At 35.5% G+C, this 17,497-nt stretch overlaps 1 protein-coding gene across 1 annotated transcript in view; it reads left to right on the plus strand.

The window, feature by feature from the left end:
• The window catches only part of MYO9A (myosin IXA), a 258,914-nt gene that overhangs the window by 190,414 nt on the left and 51,003 nt on the right, over window positions 1-17,497 (plus strand). Inside the window, 6 exon segments of the mRNA XM_028507508.2 lie at window positions 1,533-1,756; window positions 2,260-2,376; window positions 3,156-3,344; window positions 4,889-4,940; window positions 10,205-10,315; window positions 14,445-14,506. Coding sequence (XP_028363309.1) covers window positions 1,533-1,756; window positions 2,260-2,376; window positions 3,156-3,344; window positions 4,889-4,940; window positions 10,205-10,315; window positions 14,445-14,506 — 755 coding nt within the window.

The raw sequence follows: 17,497 nt of genomic DNA on the forward strand, positions 1-17,497 counted from the left end.
ACAGTAATCATTCTGATTTTCTCACTTTTCACAGTTATATTCTTCATTGTTATTCCCAAGAAGAAAGGTTAAAGCTCTTTAGTTGGAGCATGTGTTATTAGCAGTCTTCATTGTGTATTTGCTCCATAAGGATACATATATAAAAGTTAAGGTTGTAGCCTTTTAATTACATTTGGCTAGAAATTTATTAAGGTTGCCCTTGTTTTAATGATGAAATAAGATTATAAATGGTTTCTCTAGTAACTCTTTATTATAAGAAAGATATTGACTTTGCTAAAATAAAAAACTTATATATATATATATCTATCTAGGTTTATAATAGAATTAAAATCAGTTGACAGCAATTTGAATGTATTTGTATCCTGTGTCTTTATAATTTTTATTCTGATGCCATATTTGAGATTGGGTTAGCCTCGCGTCTGCCTGAGGTGGAATTAAGCATTTAGGGGAGGCTGCTTTTTTTCCCCCAGTTATCAGAATTAGCTTTTTGATGGGATGAGGATATACCATTGGAAAGAGGGTAAGGTGAATACATGTGGGGGAAACAAACAGATATGTGAAATGAGACGGGGCCAGTATTCTCATGAAGTCCCCGGTAGGGTTTCAGCAAATCCAGTGTAGTTCTAGATTGTAATGGACTACATGTAGTCCAATTTCTTGGGTGTAAACAATTGTAGAGAAAATGTATTGTGCTTTCTAATAGTGTATACAAAATCAGTTTACTCCAGGAATTCTCTGGGAAATGCAGTTATTTGGAAGGTACATAAAAAAAAATCGTAAATACAGAAGAGACTGAAGCAGAAGTGAGCCATTTGTTACCTGGCTCCCTAAATAGGTTGCCAAACTAAGTCCAGATATTATTACTGAAGTATTTATGGCTGTAGTCACTAGTAAGGAAGTAATAATAATTACCAAACCTCACTGGTTTGATAATTATGTATTTTTATAATTAAGGCCATAGAACTTGTTGAACAATATCAGTCAGCTTGGAGTTTCCAGTTACACAGAACACTGAGAATTACTCATTGCTCTTCTAGAATCTTCCTAACTTTTACTCCGGTATAAGATCGGAGCAAGAGGCTAGGTTGCCTTTTAAAACTTGTAAGTGATAATTATATAATTTTATACAGCTGGATGTTCTTTCAAACAGGTGTAGTTAGACTGTGACTGCGTTAGCATGCTAGTGTGGTTTTGTACTCTCTTTTCTTTGGGTCAGAAGTCTCTGACATCCAGGCTTCTGATCTATAACACACTTCTATCCAGGTTTTTAGTATCAGACCTTAAGAAGACATGACGGTATTTTCCATTGAAAAGTGGTAATTCTTAACTACATTTTCTGTACAAAGGTGCAATCTGGATTTATTGTTTAACTACCTGGCCTCAAACATTAATGTTACTTTGCTTTTTAGATATTTACATGTGTTTCTTACAGTGACTTACTAAAGGAACTTATACTTAAAAAGAGGGATTTGGAGATTTCAGTAATTTTACTGAATAGCTTTTCTTTTTGCCTACTCTGTCTTGAATCATAGAATTAGCTCCCTATCATCCAACACCTCCTTTGAGCCCAGAATTGCCTGGTAGTTCCCAGAAGGAATTCAAAGAGAACAAAGAGCCCTCTCCAAAGGCAAAGCGCAAGCGAAGTGTGAAGATCAGCAGTGTGGCTTTGGAATCTATGCACTGGCAAAATGACTCTGTCCAGATCATAGCAAGTGCCAGTGATTTAAAAAGCATGGATGAATTTCTTCTGAAAAAGGTACACTTTGAATGCTGAGTTAGGCCCATGAGCAGCTTTGACTCTGGAATACTTTTATATATCAGGATATGGCTACTAGAGATCGAGGTGACATATACTTCATTAAGTTAGATGGTCTGTTCTTTGCCAGGAAGATGCGAGTAATGATACTCATTAGTCAGTCTGGGTAAACAGAACTGAATGTTTTAGGTTTTACTCTAGACTTCCATTTTACTATAACTGCCATGTTATAGTAAATATATGTGTGAAGGTGAGGCTTGTCATTGTACACTTGAAGTTTTTCCGGTAGCACTATACAATCATAAATGTTAGAAGGGACATTAGAAAGGGACATCTAGTAGTAATAAAACTGTGCCTATTTAGTTGTGTTTTTACCTGGGTCCCTTAATAGCAGTGGCTTGCACTTTTCAGGCAATCATTATTGAAGCACCAATATGTGTCCACAGTTGCATTCACTTTTCATTTACTTGATTCTCTACAAAAACTCTGCCTATGGCCTGCAGGTGAATGACTTAGATAATGAAGACAGCAAGAAAGACACACTCGTGGATGTTGTATTTAAAAAAGCCCTGAAAGAATTCCGGCAGAATATCTTCAGCTTTTATTCATCTGCATTGGCGGTGAGTTGGGCATTGTTAGGATATATTTGGTAGTTCAACATACAAAAAAGTTGCCAGTACTGTAGAAGATAATAGAAAGGCTGTGTTAAACTAGAAATTTCTCCAGTTCCTTGGTTTTGTTTTATGTACAGGTAGGGGAAAAGCATACTGATTGACTTTATATCAATAGCTTCCTTGAATTTCCTTGAGTAGTTTTCTTTTTCCCCTTTCTGGGTATATTTTCGTCTCCTTAAGATACTGAATTTAGATATTCTGGGCATGATTCTCTTTCACCCAGTGGCTCCCTACTCTCTTGACGTCTCATAATCCTTTAAGTCAAGCTTCAAATTCTTATATGTGTGGAATTACCATACAGTTTTTTTTCCAGTGGAATTAGAACAGTTTTATTCACTGATTTCTCTCGGTTTATATCACTTTCAGATTTTTACTTTCATGTGATATTAGTTCTGTTTTAGAAAATGTGTTTTTAATACTAAAGTATATAATAACTAATGCCTGACTTATGGGAGAAATTCCCAGGGCTTTTTAAAATTATTACATTTTTTAAGCTGTTAGGTATTTTACCAAAATTTAGCAGATTTCACTCAGCAGATATTTCATAGTAGAGTGGGAGTTTACATCTACAAATACCACATGACATTATGGGCATGCCCATTAGAAAGTATATCAGGTTCCTAATCTTTATTCTGAATACTACTACCCAGTGCAAGTTGAATCAATCTTCTATATTTAAAGAATTTCTTCAAAAACTTTAAAATTGTTCTTTTATTGCTTATTAGGTGGATGATGGCAAAAGCATACGATATAAAGACCTCTACGCACTGTTTGAGCAGATTCTGGAAAAGACCATGAGGCTTGAGCAACGTGATTGGAGAGAATCTCCAGTCAGAGTTTGGGTGAACACTTTTAAAGTGTTTTTAGATGAATATATGAATGAATTCAAGACTTTGGATTGTATACCCCCAAAGGTAAATATGATATATTTTGGTTTCTAAAAGGATTCGATTATGAACTCTGCTTAAGCATCTGTTTGGGACAGCTGGTATTTGAGAAAAATGTTATAGCTGGTATTTGAGAAAAATGTTATAGTGAAATGTTAAAATTTTTCAGCATTATAATGTTATAATGCTGAAAAATGTCAATTCAGCATTACTTGAAATTTAACAAACTCCATTCTATCTTAGAAGTTCATCAGACCATATTTTATAAACCTTTTACAATTAATACATTCTTCATTGAGATAAAATATAATGTGCATTCAAGATTATACCCTCAGCTTTGACCAAGGTCAATACATGAATTTCTTTTGTTAAAACAATTGAAGATGTGATTTACTGTATCATCTAGTGACCTTTATGTGAGGACCCACAAATTATATTTATTTAAATTAGGTTTTAGGAAAATGTATGTTTCTGCAAATCTGTGTAACATAATAATAACCTTTATTTTATTAAGTGCTAGGAATTGGACTTGGTGTTTGGTATTTTATGTGATTCTTGCTTCAGCCCTATTAAATAATAATTATGAAATCTATGTTACAGAAGAGTAGCATTATACAAAGTTATCAATGTGGTTCTTTTTTTAGTACTCCAGCTGAAATAGTTATCTAATTATTAGGTATTAAGAATACCATTAATCCTTTTTGTTGATTATGTTCCATTTAAATTCAACTTATTCTAGTTTCTATGTGCTGAGATTTACAAACCATCTTAAATCATTTTTTAAGTAGTCAGGTAGAAATAAATCCTTAAAAGTTCTTCTCTTCTAGATCTTGGTTAAGGTCTTTATGTTATGCAGAAGAAGATTCTTACTAAGTTTATATTGCCTCAGTTTATAATTTTAAAAGGCTAGCATTGGAGTGTTCTATACTGTGGTTAGCAGGGAATACATGTAGAAAAGCTTTTTATATCCAAATGATAGCTTCTAATTTTTATTCTATTTATTGTTTAATCTTCACCTGAGAACATGTTTATTGATTTTTTTAGAAAGAAAGGAGGGAAGGAAGAAAAGAAGGGAGGGAAGGGAGTGTAGGGGGAGAGAGAAAGGGAGAGAAAAACACCAATGTGAGAGAAACATTGATCAATTGCCTCTCGTATGTGCCTTGACCAGGGATTGAACCCGCAACCTTTTGATGTATGGGACAGTACTCAGTCAACTGAGCCACTTGGACAGGGCAATAGTTTTTTATATTTAGCTCTGAGATAGAGAGTTTTCTAGAGCCAAAATAGGGAAAGTGCAGTCTTTAAAATTAGTAATCATTTAATTAATGGGTAAAACAAAATTACCATTTAAGTTAATGTGTGGTTTCTGGACAGCACTGAGGTTTAAAAAGACAGTAATCTTTAAAATGTCCTTTCATTCTCTTGCCTTTATGAGCACTGTTGCACCAAATTTCAGAATTTCTCACATTTACTTATTTTGTTGCCTTTTGAGCAAAAATCTTAGCATTTGCAAAGAAGTATTTTGTTGTTTTTTTTTTTACATCACAATTTTTGTATTTATTTCCCACCAGGTGCCAAAAACAGAAAGAAAGAAAAGAAGGAAAAAAGAAACTGATTTAGTAAGTCATAATCTTTTATGTTACAAAAAAAGTAATTTTTAGGCCAGTAGTCTGAAGAATATTATACAGTATTCATCTGGAGATACTTAAGGAATGTTTATCAGCTGCCTAGAGTAGTTATTTATGGCTTTAAAAATTACTTGGAATAATAAATGTGACTTTGTCTTTTGTGATTTGACTTGTTATCAATGGTGGCTTCCTAAAATGGCTGACTTCTGATCTACAAAACTGTGTGATAATAAGTAGTTGTTTTAAGATGCTAAATTTTTGGTTATTTGTTACAGTAGCAATGGAAAACATAGCTGTGCACAGAAATCTGTTTTACAGCTGTCTTAATACTCATTGCTGGGCCATTGGGTTGTTTCTACTCTCCTGCTGTTACAAACAATAATGGCACTGTCAGTAAGAGTGTGTATTAAACGTGTGTGTAAGTGGGTGGAGGGAAATTACTAAAATTGGAATTACTGGGTCATAAGTAAAAGGTATCTGTCATTTTGATAAATAGTGCTTCATTTCCTCATATGGGTAATCTCATTCTTCCATTTCAACAATAATGTATCAGTGTGGGCTATTAAATTTTTCCCAGTTTGATAAATAAGGAAAACCTGAGTAGTTTCTCCCTGTAGTTTTAATATTCTTTTATTATCAATGAATATCTCTTTTTATGCTCAAGTATTATTTACATTTTTCCCCAAGGCCTATATGTTTATATTTGTTGCCCATTTTTCTATCTTTTATGTCCTTTTCCATTAGTTGATCTGAATATTCATGAGTTAATTCCACACTTTTTAAATTATTGAACTGTTATGTGTAATAATTGATAGGGCTAAATCCTTCCTATTTACTTTTCTTTTTAGAACTTTTCTGGCTATTACTTGTTTTTCCTCACAAACTTTGAATTCAGCTGTCTAATTTGATTAGGCAGAAATCTGTTAATACCTTTTCTCAACTTCACATTTAAGTTAACATAGAATGGACATCTTTATAATTTTGAATCTTTTCATCTTTTTTAAGTCTATTTTTGTGTCCTTTTTAGGAAGGTTTTAAAGTTTTTCACATACAGATTTTTGTTATTTCATGTTACATCTATTTCTGGGTATTTTATTTCAGGAGAGAGAATCACTATAGTTAATAGTATGGTGTACATTCTTCTATACTTTTTGTCAACTTATATAAACTACTTAATCTGGTTGTTCTCAAAGTGTTATCTTCAGGGGTTTCTGGGACACCTCCAAGGATTTGCAAGATTAAAACTATTTTCACAATAATAATTGTAATAGCATTATTTTTCTTCTTCACTGAGCCGCCACAAAACAGTGATGGGTAAAACTGCTAACAACTTAGCATAAATTAAATCAGTTGCAATAGCTGCAAATGATGCTTATCTTAAAAAAACATTTGTACAATTGAATTGTAAATTGATCTAGCTTTTTAAAAAATTTGACAAAATCCATATGACAAAATTTACTATTTTAACCATTTAAAGTATATAGTTTATTGTGGTTTAGTATATAGCTATGTGCTGAATAAGGACATTTCATTTGATCACGAACCGCATAAACGATGGTGGTCCCATAAGATTAAAATGAAGGTGAGAAATTCCTATTGCCTAGTGAGGTCAGAGCTTTCATAATGTCAGAGCAAAATTCTACTCTTGTGTTTGTGGTGATGCTGGTATAAACAAACCTACTGTGCTGCCAGTTGTATGAAAGTATAGAACATACAATTGTATACAGTACCTAATATTGATAATGATAATAAGTGACTAAAATAACAATAGAATACAGTATAGTAAATATTCTTTATTGTTTTAGAGTATATACTCTCTACTCATGCAAAAAAATGTTTGCTGTAAAACAGTATGCTGTGATTCTTACATTCGTGTTTACCATGTCTCTCTTTATTTTTTTTGCTACCATGTCTCTTGATTACATCATTTCCCTTGTGCTTGACTTAATCTCATGATGTTTTATAAATTTGGTGTAGCCTAAGTGTACAGGATTTATAAAGTCTATGGTAGTGTACAGTAATGTCCTAGGTCTTCACATTACTCAATACTCACTCACTGATTTACCTAGAGCAACTTCCTATCCAGCAAGCTCTGTTCATGGTAAGTGCTTTATACAGGTGTACTATTTCTTTTTCTTCTTCTTCTTCTTTTTTAATTCTCACTGAAGGATATGTTTATTGATTTTTTTTTTGAGAGAGAGGGAGTGGAAGGTGGGGAGAGAGACAGAGAGAGAAACACTGATGAGAGAGACAAACATTGATTGGTTGCCTCCCATACATACCCCAAATGGGGATCGAACCTGCAACTTTTGTTGTATGGGATGATGCTCCAACGAACTGAGCAACCCGGCCAAGGTGTTATACCATTTCTTATCTTTTATACTATATTATTACAATGCCTTTTCTGTATTTATGTATGTTTATGTATGTAAATATTTAACATAGCAATAGCATACAGTATAACAACAGCATACAGTATTCAGTACAGTAACATGCTGTATAGGTTTGTAGCCTAGGAACAGTAAGCTATACCATGTAGCCTGGGCATGTAGTAGTCTGTTCCATTTAGGTTTGCATAAGCGCATTCTATGATGTTCATACAATGACGAAATCACCTAACAATGCATTTGCATCAGAATGCATCCCCATCTTAAGCAGCACATGATATGTTCACTATGTTGTTGTGTAACTGAGAAGTAACACCACCAAGAAGTAACTCCCCATTCTGTTCTTCCCCCAGCCCTGACAACCACTAATCTACTTTTCTATTGTGGACATTTCATATTGATAAAAAAACATCATACAATATTGCCCTTATGTGTCTACCTTCTTTCACTTAGTGTAATGCTTTCAATATTCATGCATATTGTAGCATGTGTAGTACTTTATTGCTTCTTATAACCAAATTATATTCCATTGTGTAGATTATACTACATTTTATTTATCCATTCATCAGTTTATGGACTTTTGGATTTTTCCACTTTTTAGTTAGTATGAGTAATGCTACTAGGAACATCTGTGCACAACTTTTAATGTCAACATGTGTCTCTAGCTACTACTTTTTTTATAGAAATCACTTTTACTTTATTAACAAATTGTGCCTTTTAGACTTATTTGGCAGACATTTTCTGAAAATGAACAAAGTGACACCTGATAATATCAGGTGTCAAAGGAAACACCTGATAATATTATCAGTGGTAAAGTTTGAGCTTTCAAGCAAAAGTTAGAATTGTGGAAAGATTTATTTGCCACTGTGATTATGACAATTTTCCAGTAAAGAATTTTCTAATGAAATTGTTGATAGTATGAAGAAATAAGACTTTTGATAGTGTATAATAAAATGTGTCAACATTCGGGAGGGCTGCACAACTCTGTGAACCAGCATTCTTCACATCACTGGGGCATAGTACTAGAAAATCACATATAGGTAAAATGTCCATGTAAAGTGCAGGATGGACCAAAATCCTTTTTAAAAGAGCTTTTTGAGGTAAATTTAATTACAGTGTAATTTATTCCTTCTGCGTTCAGTGATTTTCAGTAAATTGACATAGCTGTAACCATTACCTCAATCCAATTTTAGAACATTTACATTCCCCCAAGAGGATTATTATGCCAATTTGCAGTCATTGTCCTTTGCCATTCCCAGTTCTAGGCAATCACTAATCTACTTTTAGTTTTTCTGTAATATTTTCTGGACATTACACATAAATGGAATCATACAATGTACGGCTTAGCATAATGTTTTTTAGGTTCGTTCAAGTTATGCATATCAATAGTTTGGTGGTTTTTAGTGCTGAAATACTATTCTACTGTATGGATATACCACATTGTGTTTATCCTTTTATCATTTGTTGGTTATTTGGGTTGTTTCTGCTTTGGGGGTATTATGAATAATGCTGCTGTGAATATTTGTATACAGGTTTTTGTATGAATGTATGTTTTCACTTGGGTATAAACATAACAGTAGAATTTCTAGGTCATATGAATACTCTGTGTTGAATATTTTTAAAATTGCCAAACTATTTCCAAGTGACTGTACCATTTTACAGTCCCAAATGCAATATCCAAGGGTTTCAGTTGCTCCATATCCTTACTAACAGTTGTTATTGTCTTCTTAACTTGTAGCCTTCCTAGTGAGTGTGAAGCAGTATCTCATTGTGGCTTTAATTTGCATTTCCCTGATGACTAATGATTTTAATCATCTTTTTGTGTGCCTATTGGCCATTCGTATTCTTTAATGAACTGTTTATTCAGTATTTTGCCCATTTTTAAATTGAACCATTTTCTTACTGAGTTATAACAGTTCTACATCTATTCTAGATAGACGTCCTTTATCAGATACACAATTTGCAGATATTTTCTCCAAGTCTGTGACTGATCTTTTTTATTTTCTTAATGGTACTTTGAAGTAAAAGTTGAAAATTTAATGAAGCCCAGGAAAATGCACTTTAATATCACAGAGCATAAAGAGTTCATTAGTGTGGTTTTAGATTCTTATTTCAATTAACCCCTGAGTTGTCAATTGTAGAGATTTGATATAGTATCATCTGAAAAGGCAAATTATTTTTCCATGTTTTTCAATTTCATATCTGTGTGAAGCTGAATTTTCTTCATATCTTTCAAACTAAACTACACCTGTTAACAGGTTAAATAAAGAAGGGGCTATGAGAATGCAAGTGTCTTTCAGTAAGCCCACATTAAAGAAATCTACAAAAAGTTGAAACAATACCCCTTGTCATTATTTGTTTAAAGATATCGTTGCTTTTCATAAAAAAAGTTAACCACATCATATGTTTAGTGTTAATTTTAAATCAATTGGATAAATACTTAAAATTTTTTCAGTTTTAAATTTCTAATACAGCAAATATCAGTAAGTACAACTCATATAAACAGAAGTTCTTTGAGGTCATTAATAATTCTCAAAAGTGTAAAAGGTTTTGGGGTTGAAAATAAAGATTTAGGAACTGTTTTTATTAACATGCAAATTAGACTCACATAAGACAGCTCTTAATGTGTTTGTAGCATTCCCTTCTGGTTTTCATATAACTGGTCTTGTTTCTCCACTAAATTGTTAGCTCTTTGAAAGCAGGGAATGCATATTTTACTTTTACTTTATTCCTTAGAAGATTATAATTTTCCTTCTGGAATAGGCACTCAAAAGGACTTAACAAGAGATTGAAGTATTTCCCATTGGCTGACCATGTTAGGGCAACATTTCCTGTTGGCTTTAACATAAATAGCTATATTGTTTTCATTCAGGTGAAGAGCACAATGGTCACATCTTTAAGGCCACTCAGTATAGCATTCCTACATACTGCGAGTATTGTTCTTCTTTGATATGGATAATGGACCGAGCCTCTGTTTGCAAGTGTAAGTATAGGAGATCTTATGTCTTCTTGAACATAAAGGATAAAGTAATACTTCCTAATTCTTTACCTCACCACTGACTACTTTCTTTTGTCTACTCCTGGTAGCCAAACCAGATATTTTGATGTTCTTTAGTCACTGTATTTGCATCTCACTCTAATCTGAAATGCTTTTCTTCCAGATGTTGGTAGGACTTACTATTTCAGTTTATTCATGTCACTACTCAAATGCTACTCTCAAATGTTACTTCTTAGAGAACTCTTTTTAATATAGTTTATTGAATTACGTTATTACAGTTGTCCCATTTACCCCCTTTATTTCCCTCCACCCAGCACACCCTCTCCCACCCACATTCCCCCCTTAGTTCATATTCATGTGTTATACTTATAAATTCTTGTCTTCTACATTCCCATACTATTCTTACCCTCCCCCCCTGTCTATTTTCTACCTACCATCTATGCTACTTATTCTCTGTACCTTTTCCCCCTCTCCTCCTCCCAATCCCCTGTTGCTACCCCTTCATGTGATCTCCATTTCTGTGGTTCTGTTCCTGTTCTAGTTGTTTTCTTAGTTTGTTTTTAAAAACAAAAACAAAAATGTTTTATCTGTGGTTGGTAATAATTGTGAGTTTGCTGTCATTTTACTGTACACTTTTTTATCTTCTTTTTCTTAGATAGTTCCTTTAACATTTCATAAAATAAGGGCTGTGTGATGATGAACCTCTTTAACTTGACCTTATCTGGGAAGCACTTTATCTGCCCTTCCATTCTAATGAAAGCTTTGCTGGATAGAGCAATCTTGGATGTAGGTCCTTGCCTTTCATGCCTTGGAATACTTCTTTCCGGCTCCTTCTTGCCTGTAAGGACTCTTGAGAAATCAGCTGACAGTCTTAAGGGAACTCCTTTGTAGGTGACTGTCTCCTTATCTCTTGCTTCTAGGATTCTCTCCTTCATTTTAATTGTGGATAATGTAATTATGATGTGCCTTGGTGTGTTCCTCCTTGGGTCCAACTCCTTTGGGACTCACTGAGCTCCCTGGACTTCTTGGAAGTCTGTTTCCTTTGCCAGATTGGGAAGTTCTCCTTTATCATTTGTTCATATAACTTTTCCACTTGTTGTTCTTCCTCTTCTTTTTCTGGTACCCCTATAATTCAGATGTTGAATGTTTAAAGATGTCCTGGAAGTTCCTAAGCCTCTCCTCATTTTTTGGAATTCTTGTTTCTTCATTCTTTTTTGTTTGCTTGTTTTCTTTCTTCCTTCTGGTCTACTCCATTAATTTGAGTCCCAGTTTCCTTCCCATCACTATTGGTTCCCTGTACATTTTCCTTTATTTCTCTTAGTGTAGCCTTCATTTGTTCATCTAATTTGTGACCAAATTCAACCAGTTCTGTGAGCATCCTGATCACCAGTGCTTTGAACTGTGCATCTGATAGGTTGGTTATCTTTTCATCACTTAGTTGAATTATTTCTAGAGCTTTGATTTGTTCTTTCCTTTGGGCCATTTTTTTTTTTTGTCTTGATATGCCTGTTATGTAGTGAGGGGCGGAGCCTTAGGTGCTCACCAGGGCAGGGCAAACCCTCATCAGTGGATTGTGATGCAGTAGGTGGGGATGGGTCCAAGAGAGAACAGTGGTACTCACTCTACTTTCTGCTGGATTTCAGTCCCTTCCGCCACATCCCCCAAGCAAACTGGGCCCCTCTTGTGCTGATTCCCAGGTGGGTGGGTTTGTGTACATTCTAGGACCCTGTGGGTCTCTCCAACCAACTCTCCTTTGAGGCTAGGAGTCTCTCCCAGAACTTCAGCCCCTACAGGTGTTTTCGATTGGTGTTTTGAGGCTTTATTTCCCTGCGCTGGAACTGTAGGTTGTGAGATCTGTTTCGCTCCCCAGTTTTACCTGGTATATCAGCATGCAAATGTGGACCCCCGTCCACCAGCTTCCTTGTGAGCTGCGCCCCCCCCACAATCAGCCGCCTTGCTGGGTTTGCCCGCTGCTGCCTTATACACCTGGGGTCCACCAGTTGCCACTTTGCCAGGAGTCCTCTCCACTCGGCTCCCCAGCTCCTGCTCTCCTGCCAGTGTAGATGAATGTCTATTTTAACTCCTTGGTTGTTGGACTTCCATACAGTTCAGTTTTCTGTCAGTACTGATTGTTTTTTTGTTTCTAAATTTTTATTTGTTTGTTTGTTTGTTTTGGTTGTGTGAGGAGGCACAGTGTGTCTACCTATGCCTCCATCTTGGCTGGAAGTCCCCTAGAGAACTCTCTTTCTTATGTTCCTACCCAGAATGCCATCCTTTTCCCCCTATTCTCTGTCATCCCTATTCAGCTTTAAAAGTCTTCACAGCACTTATTAACCACTCAAGTATTCATTTGTTTTCTTCTTAGTTTGTCCCAGTAGAATATATATGCTCTATAAGGTTGGGAAATTTACCTGTCTTTCTGTATTACCAGTGCCTAGAACTGTTCTGGAATATCATAAGTTTTAATAACTATTTATTGGGTAGATGGATGGATGAATTTTCTTAAATTGTATTTATTTATTTTTCAAGAGGGGAAGGGAGGGAGAAAGAGAGGGAAAGAAATATCAGTGTGTGGTTGCCTCTTGTACGCCCCCCTACTGGAGACTTGGCCCACAACCCAAGGCATGTGCCCTCAACTGGGAATCAAACCAGCAACCATTTGATTCTCAGGCTGGCACTCAAGCCACTGAGCAACACCAGCCTAGGGCTTAATGGGTTAATAACTAATGAATTCTTAGATTTAACCAAAAAGGTTATAATAACTTTTTTGTCCCTGTTGTAATCCCTTCATCAGAACCACATAAATCCTAGAATGAGATTAGAGACTTTTTGCAGGTCAACTTGGTTCTGGCTTACAGAGGAACTTTTTCCATTCTGTCATTCTGTGGATCTCCTCTGGTGCTGTCAGCAATTCTGTGAGGGCCTAGTTACTAGTGGCTAGAACTGAATGATGAAACATTAGGGAGGGCTGGGACCTAGTGTGGCAACAGGAAAAGTCCTGTTCACCATAGCCAAATCACCACTATTGGTAGATATGTTCACTTGTGCAGTTGTTTTTCTTTGTTATCAGTAGTTTGAAAGTTATGGTGACTGTTTAATGTTAGTTTGATTCATGTTGGTTTGGTATAATTTTCTCTGTGATTCGAAACTGAAAATGTGAAGAATCTGCTTTTTTATTACTTCGGTGGGCTTGGTTTGATTTTATTTTTTTTTGTCCTAGAATCCTCTAATGAATAATCTGTTTTTCTCTTTTTTTAGGTTTGATTTCTTAGTAGAATTACTACTTTCTTTGTACCTGTACTGGTGATTTCATCAATACAGTGATAGCCTCCTCTACTTGATCTTGGCCTTGAAACCCCCACAAGTTTACTATAGAAGGGCACGGTTACACAGTTGTGATATGCAGGCACCAGAGCTTATATAGCAAATGACATAGTCCAAGTGTGTTCTCAATACCCTCCTCTTGGAGCACCTCTTCCCAACTGCCTAGGCACCCTGCTATCATCTGCTCTAAGACTTATTTCTGCTGTGAACCTTTTCTTGTCTTATCTTCCCAAACACATGTTATGTTTTAGTTCTTCAGAGCTCTGTTCTGGACCTTCTAATAAATAAATAAGACCTTTCTTATACCTTAATGTGCTGTTCAACTTTTTATTTCATTAAGGTCTTCAGCAGTTATGCCTTTCTTGCCCATTGGAATGATTCCTAATAGGTTATTTCTGGCATTTTAGCAAATGTAGAGCAAGTGTATGAGGGGAACATGAACACTAATTTGTGAATCAAACCACAGATATAAATAAATATTCTACTGAAATATGACAGAGTGGGAGAAAGGTTGGGCTCTTGAAAGAATAAAAAATATTTATAAACATTGGTTAGAAATTTTAGGCATGTTTTTCAACTTTATATTTCCAAGTAGAGTGGGTTAAATAAGTAAATTAAATCTATAAAGAATGGGGTTAAGTTTTTTCTTTCTAGTATTGTACAAAATATATATATGCAATTTATAGCAGTCTCAGATTGAAAGAAAAAAATTATATACAAAATAAACTTTTTAATTTCTTATCATTGATGTACAGACTTTTAAAATTCTGCATTTTAATCTGTTTTTCAGTATGTAAGTATGCTTGCCATAAGAAATGCTGTCTGAAAACCACAGCCAAGTGTTCTAAAAAGGTAAGAAATTAATTTCCTATGAGTAATAATTAACAGATACATTGTGGGGGTTTTTTTGTGCCTCATGGAAAGAAATCAAGGACTCTTCAATAATTTATAGAGCAGTAGTTTTTCCAACATTGGACCACAAATCTCAGTAAGAAATACATTTTATGTCATGATCCAGTATATACATATATGTATGTACATATACATCTCTCTGTGCAACTGAATGATTTTCCTGGAACCATATTTACCTTTACTACATGGAAGCTACTAAACTGTTTCCCCAACAATTTATTGCAATATTACTTTGAAAGGTTTCCTACTTCATTAAATACTCATAAATCTTCCTAGGAATATCTTGAAAGTGAAATCTTTACAATTAAAGATTTTAACCTAAGCATCAAGATTCACCACATAGTTGGTATTTTACATATTTTTGCTTGTGAAGCACAGAGAACTAAAAGAGACTACATGTACTTTGGTATTTCATGTTCAAGGATGCAACCATTTTTGAAGGCTTTCAGGTTTATTGATGTATAATCACGTTTTAGTCACAGATGACTAACAATACTGTGAAAATCTGAACTATAAATGTGTGTGCATGTTGTTTGTAGCGTATGCATAGAATTTTGCAGCAGTTCCAAGTTCACAGGCAAATCATGGCAAAGGACAAAGGAAAATTTCATTCAAGGATTAAAATACAATGTAGGTGGGACATTTGCTTCCAGCTGAGATGGAGTAGCTTGTGATAGACTAATGTCCATGCTGAGAACAATTGAAAAGGTCTGTTGCGAAACATCAGAAAACTGCTCAGGCAAACTGGACTTTAGGGGCCTAGATCCTAGAGAAAAGAGATTTGTGGAGTGGTAAATCTGTATCTATGAGGTGTTTTTCTCCTCATAGGCATAGGGCCACATTTAAGAAATGGAGAAGTCAGGAAAGTTTTTAGGAATCTCATAGGGCTATAAAACAAAATTTGGAGTCTAGGATTGTCAGAACTTGAAGGACCATGATCCAGACATAGAGAAGTGAGCCTGAAAATCAGAACTTTTCCTCTTGAGGCATTTTCTAAATTAAGTTGCACAGGGCAAAGGGCTCAGGAACTAAATAAAAAAGCAGATGAGAGGGATTTTTTTCAGTCTCACAGTGCTAAGGAAAGAAAAATTGAGGTTGCGTGATCCACCTTCAAAGTGGAAACATAGTCAGTACTATAAAACTTTCACTAACACCTCTGAAGAGCTATACTCTAGGAAAGGGGGGTAAATCATTGATAGACTGAACTTTATAAAAACTGAAAACAAGCTTTTAAAAATATATCAACTTAAGGACATTTTTTTTTTCATTGCTTTTAGAGAGAGGGGAAGGGAAAGAGGAAATATTGATGTGAGAGAGAAACATCAATTGGTTGCTTTTTTTGTATACACTCTGACTTGGTATCAAACCTACTGGGAATTGAACCACAACCTTGTGGTCTGCGAGAAGACGCTCCAGCCAACTGGGCCACACCAGCCAGGACCACGCTGTTCTTGATTGGATTGAGATGATCTGTTTCTTATTCTAACTACCTACCACAGTGAATTTTCTCGAGAGAGAACACCATCCAAGCCTTTGCAATTTGTTCATATGTAATATGAGACTAAGAAGAAAACAAGTAGACAATTTCAGTAGACTCAAAGATGATCCAGTTACTGAAGTGTCAGACATGTACCTAAAACTTTTTCTGATTAGTATGTTCAGATAATACGTAAAAGATTAAAAAAATTGTCTATTAGAAAATAGACAATTAGACAATAGACAATCTAAATGAAAAATAATTCATGTAAATATATATTTATTGAAATGTAAATTCTAAAAATAAAAAATGCAACCCAATTTATAAAACTTAAAAGATAGGTTTTAAAAGCATATTAGCTAATTTAAGGAAATCAATTCCAAGATGGTAGCATAGGCAGACATGGCTCACCTATGCGAACAACCACATCAAAATTACAACTAAATATAGAAAAATCATAACTCAGAAGTGTCAGAAATCAAGTTGAATGGAAGTGTGACAACTACAAAATCGAGTTGAATGGCCAGTCTGATAAATATGGAATGAAAGAAACCATCCATACAGACTGGTATAGGAGGGACGTAGATGCAGAATGGGATGGTCCCACACCTACGTTGTGGATAGAAATTTGGGAGGGATATCTTGGGAATAAGGAGTCCCAGCCTAGGGCTTCAGTGCCAGGAAGATAAGTCCCCATAAATTTTGGCTGCAAAAACCAGCAGGGATTGAGTTGGTGGAAGAAGAAACTTCTGGAGCCCCAAGCAGTTCCTCCTAAAGAACTCACACATGGACTCACCAACTCAGACTTACTCCCTCTGAGCTCCAGCACCAAGATAGCAGCTTAAAAGCACCAGTGATATACAGGGAGCAACTGAAGTGTCTGGCATCAAAGGGAGCAGGAGCCATTGTCCTTTTTCTAAACCAACACCACCCCGAACAGAGCCAACAAGCTGGAGATCTATTTCACCCACCTTAGAGATACCCAGGGACTCTGCACCCACAACTTACTGGCCCACCCAAGCTGCTTTGCCATATGAATGACTGGTCTTGGCTCAGGCTCCACAACTTCCTATATTCTATCAAACAAGCAACGGCTGGCTTCAGTGAGTCCCAGCCCCAGCACTAGCAACAGTCAGTTTAGATTCACAGCTTGGCTTTACCTGGGAATCCCGAAGCCCAGCACAAGTAGCAGCTATTTCAGATTGTGTTATAGCTCAGATTTTGTTATAGTCCTGGGCAAAACAGAGGTGAGATCTGACATTGGCCTGTACAGCTGATCCTCCACAGAGGCCAGAGGTTGGTGGTCAGTGGTCAATGCCAGTCCTTGCAGCTAACTGACCTGCAGTTTAGTAAACCCCTTCCACTGATGTGCCAACAGCAACCAAGGCTCCACTTCAAGAGTAGGGTATACTGAGGCCACACAAAGGGCACACCTCAAGTACCAGCTTGGGTAA

Source organism: Phyllostomus discolor, chromosome 1 (genome assembly GCF_004126475.2).
Source record: "Phyllostomus discolor isolate MPI-MPIP mPhyDis1 chromosome 1, mPhyDis1.pri.v3, whole genome shotgun sequence".
Classification (NCBI taxonomy): Eukaryota; Metazoa; Chordata; class Mammalia; order Chiroptera; family Phyllostomidae; genus Phyllostomus; species Phyllostomus discolor.